Source organism: Gallus gallus, chromosome 9 (genome assembly GCF_016699485.2).
Source record: "Gallus gallus isolate bGalGal1 chromosome 9, bGalGal1.mat.broiler.GRCg7b, whole genome shotgun sequence".
Classification (NCBI taxonomy): Eukaryota; Metazoa; Chordata; class Aves; order Galliformes; family Phasianidae; genus Gallus; species Gallus gallus.
In genome coordinates, this window is record NC_052540.1 from 1,939,581 (window position 1) to 1,952,353 (window position 12,773).

The 12,773-nt window shown below is 44.7% G+C and overlaps 1 protein-coding gene across 3 annotated transcripts in view; it reads right to left on the reverse strand.

Annotated features, from left to right (window-relative positions):
• Positions 1-12,773, reverse strand: part of ARHGEF4 (Rho guanine nucleotide exchange factor 4) — a 202,418-nt gene that overhangs the window by 29,726 nt on the left and 159,919 nt on the right. For 2 of the 3 annotated variants that reach the window (XM_040706022.2, XM_040706023.2), the window contains one exon: positions 5,775-5,914. In XM_040706022.2, the coding sequence (XP_040561956.1) occupies positions 5,775-5,914 (140 nt within the window). Of the gene's footprint in view, positions 1-2,970; positions 5,915-12,773 lie in introns of those variants that run through there. The other variant, XM_046898717.1, reaches the window with a different exon arrangement.

Genomic DNA, 12,773 nt, shown 5'->3' on the forward strand with positions numbered 1-12,773 from the left:
TGAGAGGAACCTGAGGCATGGTACAAAACCAGTTCGTTCCAGATATGCTCACCCCTCTCTCTGCAAACACTTAAACCTGGAATAACCTCTACGCTAAGCTTTTCCCAGCATTCCTGCTCCATCACATTCCTCCTTTATCCCCTTCTCTCAGCAGACCTTTGTACTGACAGCCACTTTGTTATTGTACAGTTATCTGATGCAGGTGCTCCTTGAACTGGCAAACTGAGTGCAGACATCCCTAACTGTTTTAAAAATAAAGACATTGGCTGGCGGAGTGAATTGTAAGAGCAAGATTTTGCAGGACAGACTTGCTCTACTTGCTCTTATATGCCATCATGCTACAATTTCTAGAGTTTACCAACTGCATTTTAACTTACACTCCAAATGCAAATATCACGGTGCTGCTAACACACGTCCTGTCACAGAACAGGGAGTGAGGCGTCACCACGGACCCTGAAAGCCAAGAAGCGAGGTCCCAAAGAAGGTCAGTGAGTGACACAGAGAGCGGGCCAAGTCCTACACTGTATCAGGCAGGGCACATGTGAAATCTGGGCCCCACCTCGGAATGGTGCCACCCCTCTCCTTCACTCACTGTCAGGTCAGCCCTGGCTGTCCTTGTGCAAAGCTGACTGAGCGCCAGCACTCCAGGAAGTGCTGTTGGGCGCACATGGATCACAGAGCCTGCCATCAGGGGCAGCTGAGAGCCCTGTGCAGGTAGCACTGCCAGGCCTGCCTGCCACACCACCTCTAGTGCCGCACGGCAAGGACTGAGGATCCCAGTGGTGCTGAGGTGCATGCCCTTGTGTGCAGAGAGAGGCTGGGATGGAGCCAGGGCCTCCTGCCAACGTAGGCCTTAGCCCTAGGGAACACTGTGCCACTGGAGCTCTTTGTAAGGGGCGGCCAAAACATTTGAAAGTGGCTGAAGCCTTCACCATAAAGAGACAAACAAGTAGTTAGAATCGGCAGTTGTGCTGTGTATTCTGTAAGCGGTGAGGAGGATTGGGGAGAGTGCTAGGAACCTATGGATACGCTGAATAAAAACACAGGCAGGCTTGGAGATGGTCTGGCAAAAGTAACTTCAGGAGTTAAACGATGGATCATTTCTTCTTCAAAGGGAAAGCTGTTTGTGGAGCCAGGCCTGACTCCGCAGGCCGGTAACTAGGAATACACTTAATGATGTCTGCTGTTTGCTGGCATTACAAGTGCCCAGTACACACAGCCATCATTAACAAGTGTGAACAGAACAGGAGCTGTTAGCCTTTGCAATTTAACAGCTAGCAGGGCTGACGTAAGAACTCCAAAGCCGTCACGTGGCCTCCGGTTATTACCTTTGAGTGACATATTTAGGTCTGTTTTACAGCCACAGAGAAAAGTTTGGGCAGTGCCACCCCCACTTTCAGCATGTCTGTCCATGTAGGAGCACACACACCATGGAGAGGCAAAACACAGAGGCTCCCACCTCAGCTCTGCTCCTGGAAGGCAGAGACTGTCCCCTCAAAGCAGGCATTTCCTTGTGCATGAGCAAAGCCCCTTCTGCTGTAACACCTCAGCATTTTTCTAGGAGTGTGACAGATCCCCTGAGTGCTATTCTCGCCCCAAGAACTAAGCTAGGCTGGTTTTTCTGTTGTTTTGTTTCTAATAAGGATCAGATTAGCGGGGCTATTTTAGAGAAAGTCTGGCATAGTCCAGCAAAAAAAAAAAATGATGTGTTGTAGAAAGGCTTCTGTGTGTACTGAACGTGTGCTGGCAGCCTGCACGCATGCTCCTGCCTCAGCAACGTCCTGATGCTAGGGAAGGGGAAAGCAGCTCAGAACAGCTGCAGCTGCTCATAGCAGAATAGGAATGTGGCTCTAGTGACCCCCAGCACCACTTAGCTCCTGATGCTGGCCTTTGGGGAAACACAGTTGCTATATAGTGTTTGGATATACCAATTTCATCTAATTTCATTGCTTAAGGCCCTGTGCAATGGCACTTGAAGTTTCAGATCTGAGGACTGTAAAAACTAAACTCATAGGGCATCAAAAACTGCTGCAATTCTGCTCCAGTTCTGCCCCGAACACACAAGGTGTGCAAGCACTTAAGACCAGAAACTCAGATCCTGTAGAGATTCACATCCATCAGGGAAAACATTAATTCTTGTTCTCGACAGCAAGGAGCTGACTACAGCGCTCCTCAAATAAATCATAATTGCTGCTTCTGAACCACAGCTGTCAACCTCGGTTGCAGAAATATGCAAGACACAAAAGTAGGAATGAAGGATCCAGAAGAACAAAAAGGGGAAGGGTATTTGTTAACTGGTTTCTACTTGCTCTAGTACCAGCTGGGAGAGCAACACACATTAAGATAGAAAAGTGATAACAAGTCTCCTCTCCCAGATTAGGCTGGAATGCTCACTGGAAGATCAATAACTCTGCTTTCTGCCTGGAAATTATTAGGAGAGAGAAGAGAGAAAAGAAGAGAAAAAGAGATTATAAGCAATGAGAGTTTAGCACAAGAAAAATGCTGTAGCGACTCATCAGCCACGGTTGCACGCTGCTTGGCAAGACAAGATAGGACTGTTAGAACATTTGCTGCCTTTGGTAAATGGGAGATTATTTTTGTTTACGCCATTTCCTGAGCATTTTTCTATATGCGCTACTTTGTTAAATCAGGAATATGTATGTTGGACTAATCAGCTTAATTGCATCCTGTCAACAAGCACTGATAACACACGAACATATGTAACATATTGCAATACTCTCATTTTAAAACATAAGGCAGCAATGTTATACATCTGAGATAAAATCATAAGATCCTGAACTGCTGAATCCAGCAGGTCCCTGCTTTTCCTCAGGAACAAGACTTCACATACCAAATTCCAAGCTTATCACATGCAGAGTCAGAAGAGATAAGGAAAACAGAGGGAGCCTTGCTACTGTTTTCCAAACATTTACTGCTTTGCTTTCATAAGATGGAGACAACGCTACTCACCTAGGGCTGAAAGAAGGCAAATACTCCACCTGTGCTGAATTGCAACAGCATTTTTTCCAAAGCCCATAGCTGTAAGGAACCCCTCGCACAGCAGCAGGGCAGAACAGACTCTTGGTGCCTATCACAAATGTCCGAGCAAACACACCTAAGACCATTTGCACAGGCCAACTATTTGATAAGCAGCATTTTTCCTCATTATCTCTGGCATCACTTGAGAGCTCAGCAGGCAGGCTTTTACATGCTTAATTCGTCAACTCCTCCGCTTCAGCCTACGGGTACCATATTTCATTGCTGCTTTACGCTGTGCCTACCCTGTGCATAGTATTCTGTACTGGAAAGTCACAACCACATGCATTTGGAACGCAGACTTTCTCTCGCCACACTTTACCAACTTAGGCTGCAGAAGAAAAGCGATGCGAGGATAGTCTTTACCTAGAGCAACCACCAAGCAAACTCCACCAAGGACAATCTAAAAACAAAAATCTCTTTTCATGAAGATCTACATCTGAAAGAGCATCAGACAGACTTCTCCAGAAAAATGCTTCCCGTGCCTCTTTTACCATCCCAAACCCTTTTTATTACTTTTTGACTGATTTTTCTTGGCTCCTACACTGTCTCATGCTGATCTTCCTAGGTGGGCTCTGTACAGCCTTCCCAGCTCTTTTATTCCTCTTGTCTCCCTGCCAACAAATTATTCGAGTTTTATGAAAGGCTTCTTTTTTATTCCATAACCATTTTCTCTTGATCCAAAATGAACTTAAACTCAGCGGTTGCTTTATTTTTTTTTATAAATGCAACATTTGTACTGCCAAATGCCTTAAAAATGTATTTTAGCCTTCTCTGTTTATTTGAAAGCTGCTCCTTCCGAGAGCTTTGAGAATAATGTGGTTACCATAGTTTCCTTATCCACGACCAATCAAATGCAATTTGGAGTACAATGCAACAAGAACAAGACTACTCAGCAGACTTGGCTAAACTACCGGACATCAGTGTCTTCACTCTAGATCACTCCTAGCATTAGTACTGGAAATAGTTAGGATGAATCTATACCCAGATTCTGGTCCAGCAATCAAACTGAAGGCTCATGCTGTTCTGATTCCCAGCTACTGGAGATAGTTCGGTTCCAGCACTTAAGATTTCTCTTCATGTAAAATCCATACCTGACAGGTTCAGTATTTCACCTCCATGAGATTTCATATGTCACTGCACTCTTTTGTTCCAGGAAGTAATTGCGTAGGGAAGCACTGTGCTAATGCTCAGCAAAGGTAAGTGATGGATTCATTACCCCTAGAAATCTGTTGACAAAGTAAATAATGTACTGCCTGTTCTTACAGCTTTGTTGGCCCCCAACAGGCAAGCTTCTAGGAAATGTGCCAGAGATAAACTCCTCTCTTCCAGTCAACCAGCCAACAAACCCACACATACTTCAAAGAGGATAGAAATGATACCTGCTTTGGACACATCTACTTGCTTTCCTTATTAGAAGTTAAGTAGTGGAATTTTACTCAAATAAAATGAACTAATAAGAAAAGAAAGAAAACCAAATGTCCTCAATAACAGAGAGCAATGAAGAGAAAAACACGACATATATGAAGGTTACAGAGATCCACTGCCAAGTTAAATAACTTTTCTGATTTTAAAGAGCTGTGAAGATTTCCTTTATAAATAAAGTGCAAATAAAAGGAAAGAAGTAAAATATTTTGCCTTCTCCTTTAAAAAATAAAATAAAACAAAGTCCAGAGGATGTTCTGTTTCATGAGCCACAGTGAAAAGAGTTGCCAAGTCAAGGACATGAATGGCAGGAAAGCCAAATTCTCCTCCGACAATCTCAGTGCACACTATGGGACTGATTTCTGTGGTGCCTGGGCCTCTCTCTAGAACATACCAGGTTAACGGGAGAGAATGCAACTCAACAAATGCAATACACAGGTAAGTTGAATTTCCTTTTAGTGTAACACACTGGGGGTAGGAAGGTAAGAAAAAAAAATTACTGAAGTTAAACTTCTGTTTAGGGCAAAACCAGTCAAAACTGCTGAGGTTAAATCAAAAGCTCTGGCCATGGTTTGACAACCGCTGCATGTAAACAACAGGGGAAGAAAATACAGCGAGTCTCTTCCTTACCCCAAGATCCCAGGGCTGTAGTCATGAATTCTGAGCACAAGAAGCAGGAATATTGCTCAAAGAACGTTTGCTGTTGTTGTTTTGAAGAAAAGCTGTTATCCTCACTGTGCGGTTTGCTGGTAGCTTTTAGAGACCCCAGAAGCACCACCACTGTGTGTATCTGACATACAGGCACAGAGCCTCAGTCAACATCATCTCAGTTATAGCTTAGCCACAAGAAAGCATAACAAATATTTTATCCCTGCTTTCTCATTTAGTGAAGGTCATGTAAAGGTACCAATGTATGGGGAAAAGAAGAACGTGCATGTATGTACGAGTGTAAGAAATCACTCATATAGTGAATATGCTTCACTCTTCCGACTGAAAAGCTTATAAATTCACCCCACTGAAAAAGCACTCTGTGTTAACAGGATGCCAGTTCTAATGCATTAGACAAAATCATTATACTTTTGCAGGGGAAAAAAAAAAATCTTAAATCCTATTATTATGTTGCTCGTTGTCCTCCACTCCTAGGGAGAGTGCCTTAAAGGAAAGCTCAGTCCCCGCCATTAACCAGCTGCAAGTGACATTTGAAGACTCATCCTCACTGCCAGGACCAGGATGGTCCTGGATCTGTCCTACAGTTCAAACCAAGGACTGACATCTTTCCTCCCCCTGCCCACCAGAAGCTGCCAGCACAGTACCTCGTTGATGGCGAGCTGCTCTCCGCCTCCCCCAGGGTGGCCATAGCGGTGGTTGGAGCTGCGGAAGTCCTCGTACAGGTCCTCCTCACTTCCCACATCATCTGCCAGAGCGGTCTTGTCCAGGGCCCCATCAGCAATCACTGCAACAGCAAAAAGAACTCATTGGTTATACACCACAAGATCCTCAGAAGTGCTGCACCAATAATATGAGCTTGGTAGGGGTTAAAGGAGACAATAACAGCATAGGGGAGAAAGAGACAAGGAAATTAGACGTGCCCTTGGCGAAGAACACAAATGTGCTTTTACAGAAAAAAATGGCAAGGTAAAAGGCTTGTGTCTGCCAATTCAGACCAAGGAAACTCTAAGGCTTTGGAAAACCATTCACCTTCCTCTTTGCCCACCCATTCAGTTTGAGAACCCCTTTTTTCCCTAGAAGAGTGCTTGCTATAGAAGTATCCCCTAGCACCACCAGCACAGTTACTTCTGCTTGAAGTAACATGGAATAAGCTGCAGGAAGCTGAGGCTCAGCAGTCTGCAGAGAGCACCTGCACTGAAGTCTCAAGACATAAGCATGACACTGAAAAATAAGAGATGTCATCCACACTTGTTGCATAGAAGAAAATGGCAATTCCTCTCTTTCATGGGCAGGAACTTTTTTCTAAGGTCTCCTCAAGACCTTAGAAAAAGAAAGAAATACAAAAGAAAGCAAATAATACACTTCAGCAGCAAGTTGACGATTCATCCCATACCTGCCTAGGCTAGAGTTCTCAAAATCTGTGAAAAACGCTAATGATTAAAGAAAACGTTTGAAGTCCTATTCTTCTGGAATAGCAACTGCTAGAAAAATGGTTTCCATGACAAGGAGGTGGGCTTCACAGTAAATTTCTATGCATGAAATAAGCAGCTAACACAAAGACACGCATGATGCAGAGAACAACAGCTGATGTAATTCATCACTGAGTTTAACAGACTTGACATGGCTTCACTACAGGGACTGAGTGAAGTGAAAATACAGACATTGCTATCATTACTCCTGTCAAAGTTGTATATCATATCATACTTAAAACTTTTGCCGAACAAGTGAAATGAAAGCATTTAGCTTGATCTTGTACATCTTGGACAGGGAAAACGTTGGTCGGACTGGTTTTTGAGCTCTCACTTCATTCCATTTATAGCAAGACCTACAAACATCATCCTTGCCAATGCTTTCATGACATGTGAAGTTGTTCATTACACATTAAGGCTGCATCAGAAATATGTCCAATAAGAGTGAGGTGTAAATTCACTGTAGCATCAGTCAGTTCACTGTGGTTACTTAACTTCTCAATGACTGGTTTATGAGCTGAGCTGATACTTGATTGTTTCTATTTTGAATTCAATAAATACAGCACAGCGAAGATACTCATCACCTAAACCTGGAAACTCATCCATGGAAGCTCAGGACACAGAGGTGAACATGAACTTATAATGAAAGCAGAGCTTTCTAGGTCAAACAGAAAAGAAGCAAGAACGATAGAAAAGTCTTTGAAGACAAGTTAGGAAGGAAATATTGCAGGGAAAGAGGAGGAACAGAGAAAGCCAGAATAATCATCTATCTTTATCTAGGAAAACATTTTAGCTTCTCTCAAGTTAGAAAATGATGCCCTTAACCATTTGTTCCCAACAAGGAACTTAATGGTACCTAGCTTGTGGCTTTCATCAGATGGCATTCTTTTCAATTCTGGCTATGCTATGATCTCTCAGCTCATCACACAGTTCTGGTCTTGATGCTTTGATTTGACCTGCCTCTCAGAAAGGAGTCACGTTCCTTTTTCTACTCCTCTGCCTTAAGGAAAAAAAAAAATGTCCTCATGGACATACTTCACCAAAAAATGAAGTCCATAATCACTCAGAAGTTCTCAGTCCTTTAAGGCAGAATGGTCCAAGATAGTCATTAGATGTTCTCCCACAAAGCCTATGTTCCAGGGAAGAACTGAAAAAACACCAGAATGTGCTCTGAAGCAGCTTACATGGGAGAAAAAATTGCAAACAAATAAATAAAACAACAGCCTGAAATGGTGACCCATTGCACTAGAAATCCATCAGGGAAGTGGGAGAATGAAGGCTTTCAACGTAGGTAATGACTCAACATGCACAGTATAAACTAGGTCAAGTAGAAAAGAAGCAAGATCTGTACAAAAATCTTTGAAGACAAGTTAGCAGAAACGGCTAAAACAGTCTATCAGCTTCTCAGCTGCACAGTACTAGTAGGACAGACAAGTATTAAACTGTGCAGGAGTTGGTCTGGGTGCCCTACTTCCCCTCCCCACCAAATGCTCATCTCCATGTCACGCTGCAATCCACTGGTGCGGCCGCAGCTGGCTTCTGTGTCCTCCCGCAGCCACGGACCTGACCTGGCCCTGGCAATCAGACAGCAGAGAGCAACACTTTGTTAAAAATAACACTGAGCTCCAAGTTACATCCAATTAGCTCAAGCAGATTTCTCCACATTTCATACGTCTGTCGTGCTAGATTCTGTTAAATATGGCAACAAATCCCATACAGAGGAATGTAGGGAGGAGGTGTCACAAACAGTAGTATGACAGCCTTCTCTGCAAGCATTACAACTCTGTGTTCTTCTGTTGTTAGTCCGAGAGCAAGCTCAGAATTCATGGTACGGGAGCACGAAAGCTGATAGATAATGCTTCCAATATCAACTGACAAGAGTGCACACAAACTCTTTTTTCTGTATTTGACTGGAGAGTAAGGTGTCTGCACAAGGAGTCACCTTAAGGACACGGAGCAGGGAGAGCATACTGGAGAGGAGTGTGGGTAAATAAAGCTTGATCAAAATGGAGAAATGAGGGACACGGTTCACTCTCACACTGCTCTACACGCTCTCCAGCTTGGGGCTTCCCACAAAAGGACACCGCTTACAGTGGGATGGGCTCCTCCTGCGCAGCCCTGCCATCCCAGCCTGCTGGCTGCACCCTGCCTGTGGGGTCAGTGCTGCCCCTGGGCCATGGGGAATACCTGTTGCCCCCCCAGGAGCTTCCTGCATGTAGGGTGTTTGCAATGCTCCTGGGAATCATCAGCTGACCTGAGCCTGGAGAACAGCTGAGCCTGACAGAGTGGTGGGGAGGAAGAGAGGAGAGGGGCCTTCTGCTGTTTGTCTTACAGATGGGTAGCCAGAAGTTGCTGGCTGATATCTGCTGAAGAGCTGAATGGCACTGAGTGATGAGCAACAGCAGCAGCATTCCAGAGACCCAACGAGAGATGAATTTGTTCACCATGCCCTAGCTCCTCTCTGAAAGCAAGGATCCACTTTACACATTCTAGGTGCAAAGAATTAGTGAGCACAAGACGTAAAAAGCTAGAAAGCCCAAAACCAAAAACATAGCACCACCAAAACAGATTCCCACCCTCCCTGGAGAAAGAAGATATATCTCTAGCACAGCTTCCGCAGAGCAGCTGGGCCCCAGGCACAGCCCACCTCGTACCAGAGAGCTCTGTGCCCCCCAGGGTTACGGCTCAGCAGGACTGAGCCCCGTGGCTGCCTGCTGGCGGGGAGCTCCTGCCATGGTCTGGCTCAGAGCCCTCAGCAGTAACCCAGAACTGATGGAAAATGGGTCACAGACATCCTCCCCCAAAGCCAGCCAGCCCACAGCTTTTGGGGTGAGGCCAGGGCAGGAAACAAGGGATGACTGCAGCCAGCTTTGAAAGCCAACAGCACCCACAGTTTATTAAAAGTACATATTAATGGCAAAGGGAACAACAACTGTGTACTGGAAGTACCTCTCTTCAAGTATGCTCTTCCAGCATCACAGCCACACATTTGTCTCTACATGGCATTTACATTTAAAATAATTCACTGGAATAACAGCAGGAGCCTGATTTACACTCACAGAGCAAATTAATTCAGAGCTAACAACATCATTCCCACCGCCTCACTGAGCAGAGATGGCTGCAGTTACGTGTGCCCGCAGGGAGCTGCAGCTGGAGGAGGGGGGAGCTCAGGAGATATAACACACCAAGCAGATAGAAGGGGTGTGTGAGGTGGGAAACAAACCCGGGAGCCCCTGTGCAGGTGAAGACAGCCCTCCACCCTCCTCTCTTTGCCATAGCTGCCACTGCGGTGCTGCAGCAGCCACCCGCTCTGCTCTGAATGGCGTGCATCATTTATCAGCTGCTTGATCTACACAGGTCCCTGTGCAGCTGCCACAGTGAAATCCATCAGTGATGTCATCCCACTTCTGCCCCAGCAATGCCATTTTGCAGCTCTTTGCTGTGCTGAGGGATCCTCTCATGTCATTGTGCTTATGGCTGTGGGCTGATGTAGCAGGAAGAGGGAAGGACAGGGGGGGGATTTAGCAAAAAGCGGACAAAGACCCATTAGTATGAACTTCATAATGGGAAAAAAAAAAAACAACAAAAAAGCAACGCCACAAACCATGCACATGGGCCTGCAGAGCCAAGCCTTACAGAGCTCAGGCCGTTGTGATTACATTTATGAACAGGTAATGAAAGCGAATCTGCAGGGGAAAAAAAAAAAGTAAAAATAGAGCATAAGGAAGAGAGGCAGAAAATATTTAAGGGGAGAAAGCAAGCTTCATCTTCCCATAATGAAGAAAAATTAATAAAGGGAGACGCTCAACATATCAAAATGAAATCAGCAGTTTGGTACAATGCCGCTAATGGAATTCCCGTTGTGAATGAACCCAGTTCCCCATTAGACAAAGCAATGAATGAGTCCACAACTGAGAACAAAAAGGAGACAGCTCTCCTACTCTGCGGGTCTGCTGGGTGCATCACGCAGGGCAACACTCAGCACCAACAATGCGCTGAGTCACCCACCCAGGTTACAAAAGTTTTCAAATCCCACTGAATGACTTGCAGTGAGGCTTAAGGAAGAGCTCTCGGCTCTCTTGGGCAGCAGAGATAATTACGGGGAAGAGGGATGCGGATTATGAATGGCTCCACAGCTCTGCCTCCCACGGTACCCCTTGCTCTGTGCCCACAGCATGTCCGTGTGCAGCACACCTCGCTCACTGAGCTACACGACAGCTGGGAGGGATGGGGGGAGCGGTGTAATAGTGAAATTGTGAAAATGATGGGAAAAACAGACAGGAAATAACATAAACCTATGGTCCTGACACAAAGCTTGCTCCTTTGTTGGAAAGCACCTCTGCTGAACAAACAACTCATTCACTGGCCGTGCCCCAGTCACAGCTACCGATGTGGAAAGAAGCAGGCATGTCCTCCTACTCTATTTCTTGTTTATTTGCTCAGGTCTGATTACTCATCCATACAGCCCTGTTTGCTCTCATTTTTTTTCAGACGGATGTCTTTGGAAATGCTATTTACTTTACATCTGGACAGTGCTGAACACGGTAGGGGCCAACTCCAGTTTAGCCCGCTAAGCCTTAGCACAATCTAAGCATGAAATCAATTGTAGCCATCAAAACTCGCAGACAAATCCATTCTAGAATCCAGGCACATTCTTCACTGTACCCTCAGTAGGATGTACTGGTTGGGAAGTCTGGTATGTCATTTACTGTTCCAGCTTGGTGTTGTCCTCAAATATATTTGAGGCTGCACAGTACAGTACAGAGTCAACTCAGATCAGCAGCAACCTCAAGTGAACTTTCAATTCAACTGCAAAGATGGAACTACCAGGTTCACATCTCTACACCTATGTATTCTTACCCAGGTGGGTCACAACCAAGGAAATATGAGCAAATAAACCAGGAAATGAGTACAATAGTTATTTATTGTGGACAATATCTACTTCGGCAAATCTAGAAGGTAAAAACAACATCAAAGGGTGTTAGTGCAGCTGACAGGTCTAACAAGTGTGAATCTGAAAGGGCTTTTCAATAAGACTTCATCTGTTTATATTAGCTTTTTAGGAGCTCTAGCTGTTCAACACAGACATATATAGTTAGCACTGGTTAGACATAGCCAGTGATTGGAAAATCATCATCAGTTCTCAAATGAGAACCTTGAACTGAAAAAATTCCTCCCATGCCCTCTCAGAAAGCTCTCCAGGCACGTGGAGTTTCTTAACGCAGGTGCTGATGCTAGCTCCCAAGTCTCACGCTGCCCTTGTCTGCTTTAATTAAATTGATCCAGCTGTGACATTGGCTTCACCTCTAAAACAACTTCCTAAGACAATTCACAGTACTGTATCAGAAAACCAAGCTATCACAGGCTCCTACACTGCTTTTTAAAGAAAGGAAAGAATGTAGACATGCTATAAGAACCTCCAGTTGATTTACATTTCCAGAATTTCTGTGCTTTTATGTCTCTACATCTCAGTACACCCTCAGAAGACTGAGAGCTTGGAAGTGGAGCTGCCAAAAAGCACAGAGCTTTCTTCTGTCTCCACTCACGGTCTGAAAAAAAGAAAATTGCACCATGCACCAAACTTTCCCTACCAGCCTGGGGAAGACCACTTTGTACAGAGTAGCTACAGTCATTTTTATGAAGAGTACTCACTAGGAAGTAAAACAATTCATGTCAGAGAAGACTTCCAAATGTTGCACCCACTCAGGCCAACCTTGCAACTTCCTCATACTACATTCACAACAGTCAAACTTGCAGCAGAAAGGAAGAGGCATGGGACTTGCTTATGATGGACTAACTTATGTTATAAATTTAATGATAAAGAATGAAGAATCATTTTGATAATGGTTTAAACGCAGCCACCTTTGGTTAAGACAAAGCTATTTGAGAGTAGAACTTGAAACGAGGCCCATCCCCTACAGCTATGGCTTATTGATACAACGAACACGGGCCCACTGGGCACGTACCACTGCCAGCAAAGCCAGCACAGAGAGCTGCTGCCTGGCACTTCAGAAAAGCAGGTTGCTTATATAAGTGTCTGAAGACAGATTTAACAGGCTAACTTTGAACACTTAAATTTGAAAAATGTGACCTTTCTTTCTTTCCCAGAATTCTGCATAATGCTATAAATCTAGACTTTATCTTTGTGAAGCTATCCAGGCTGACAAGTGGCTT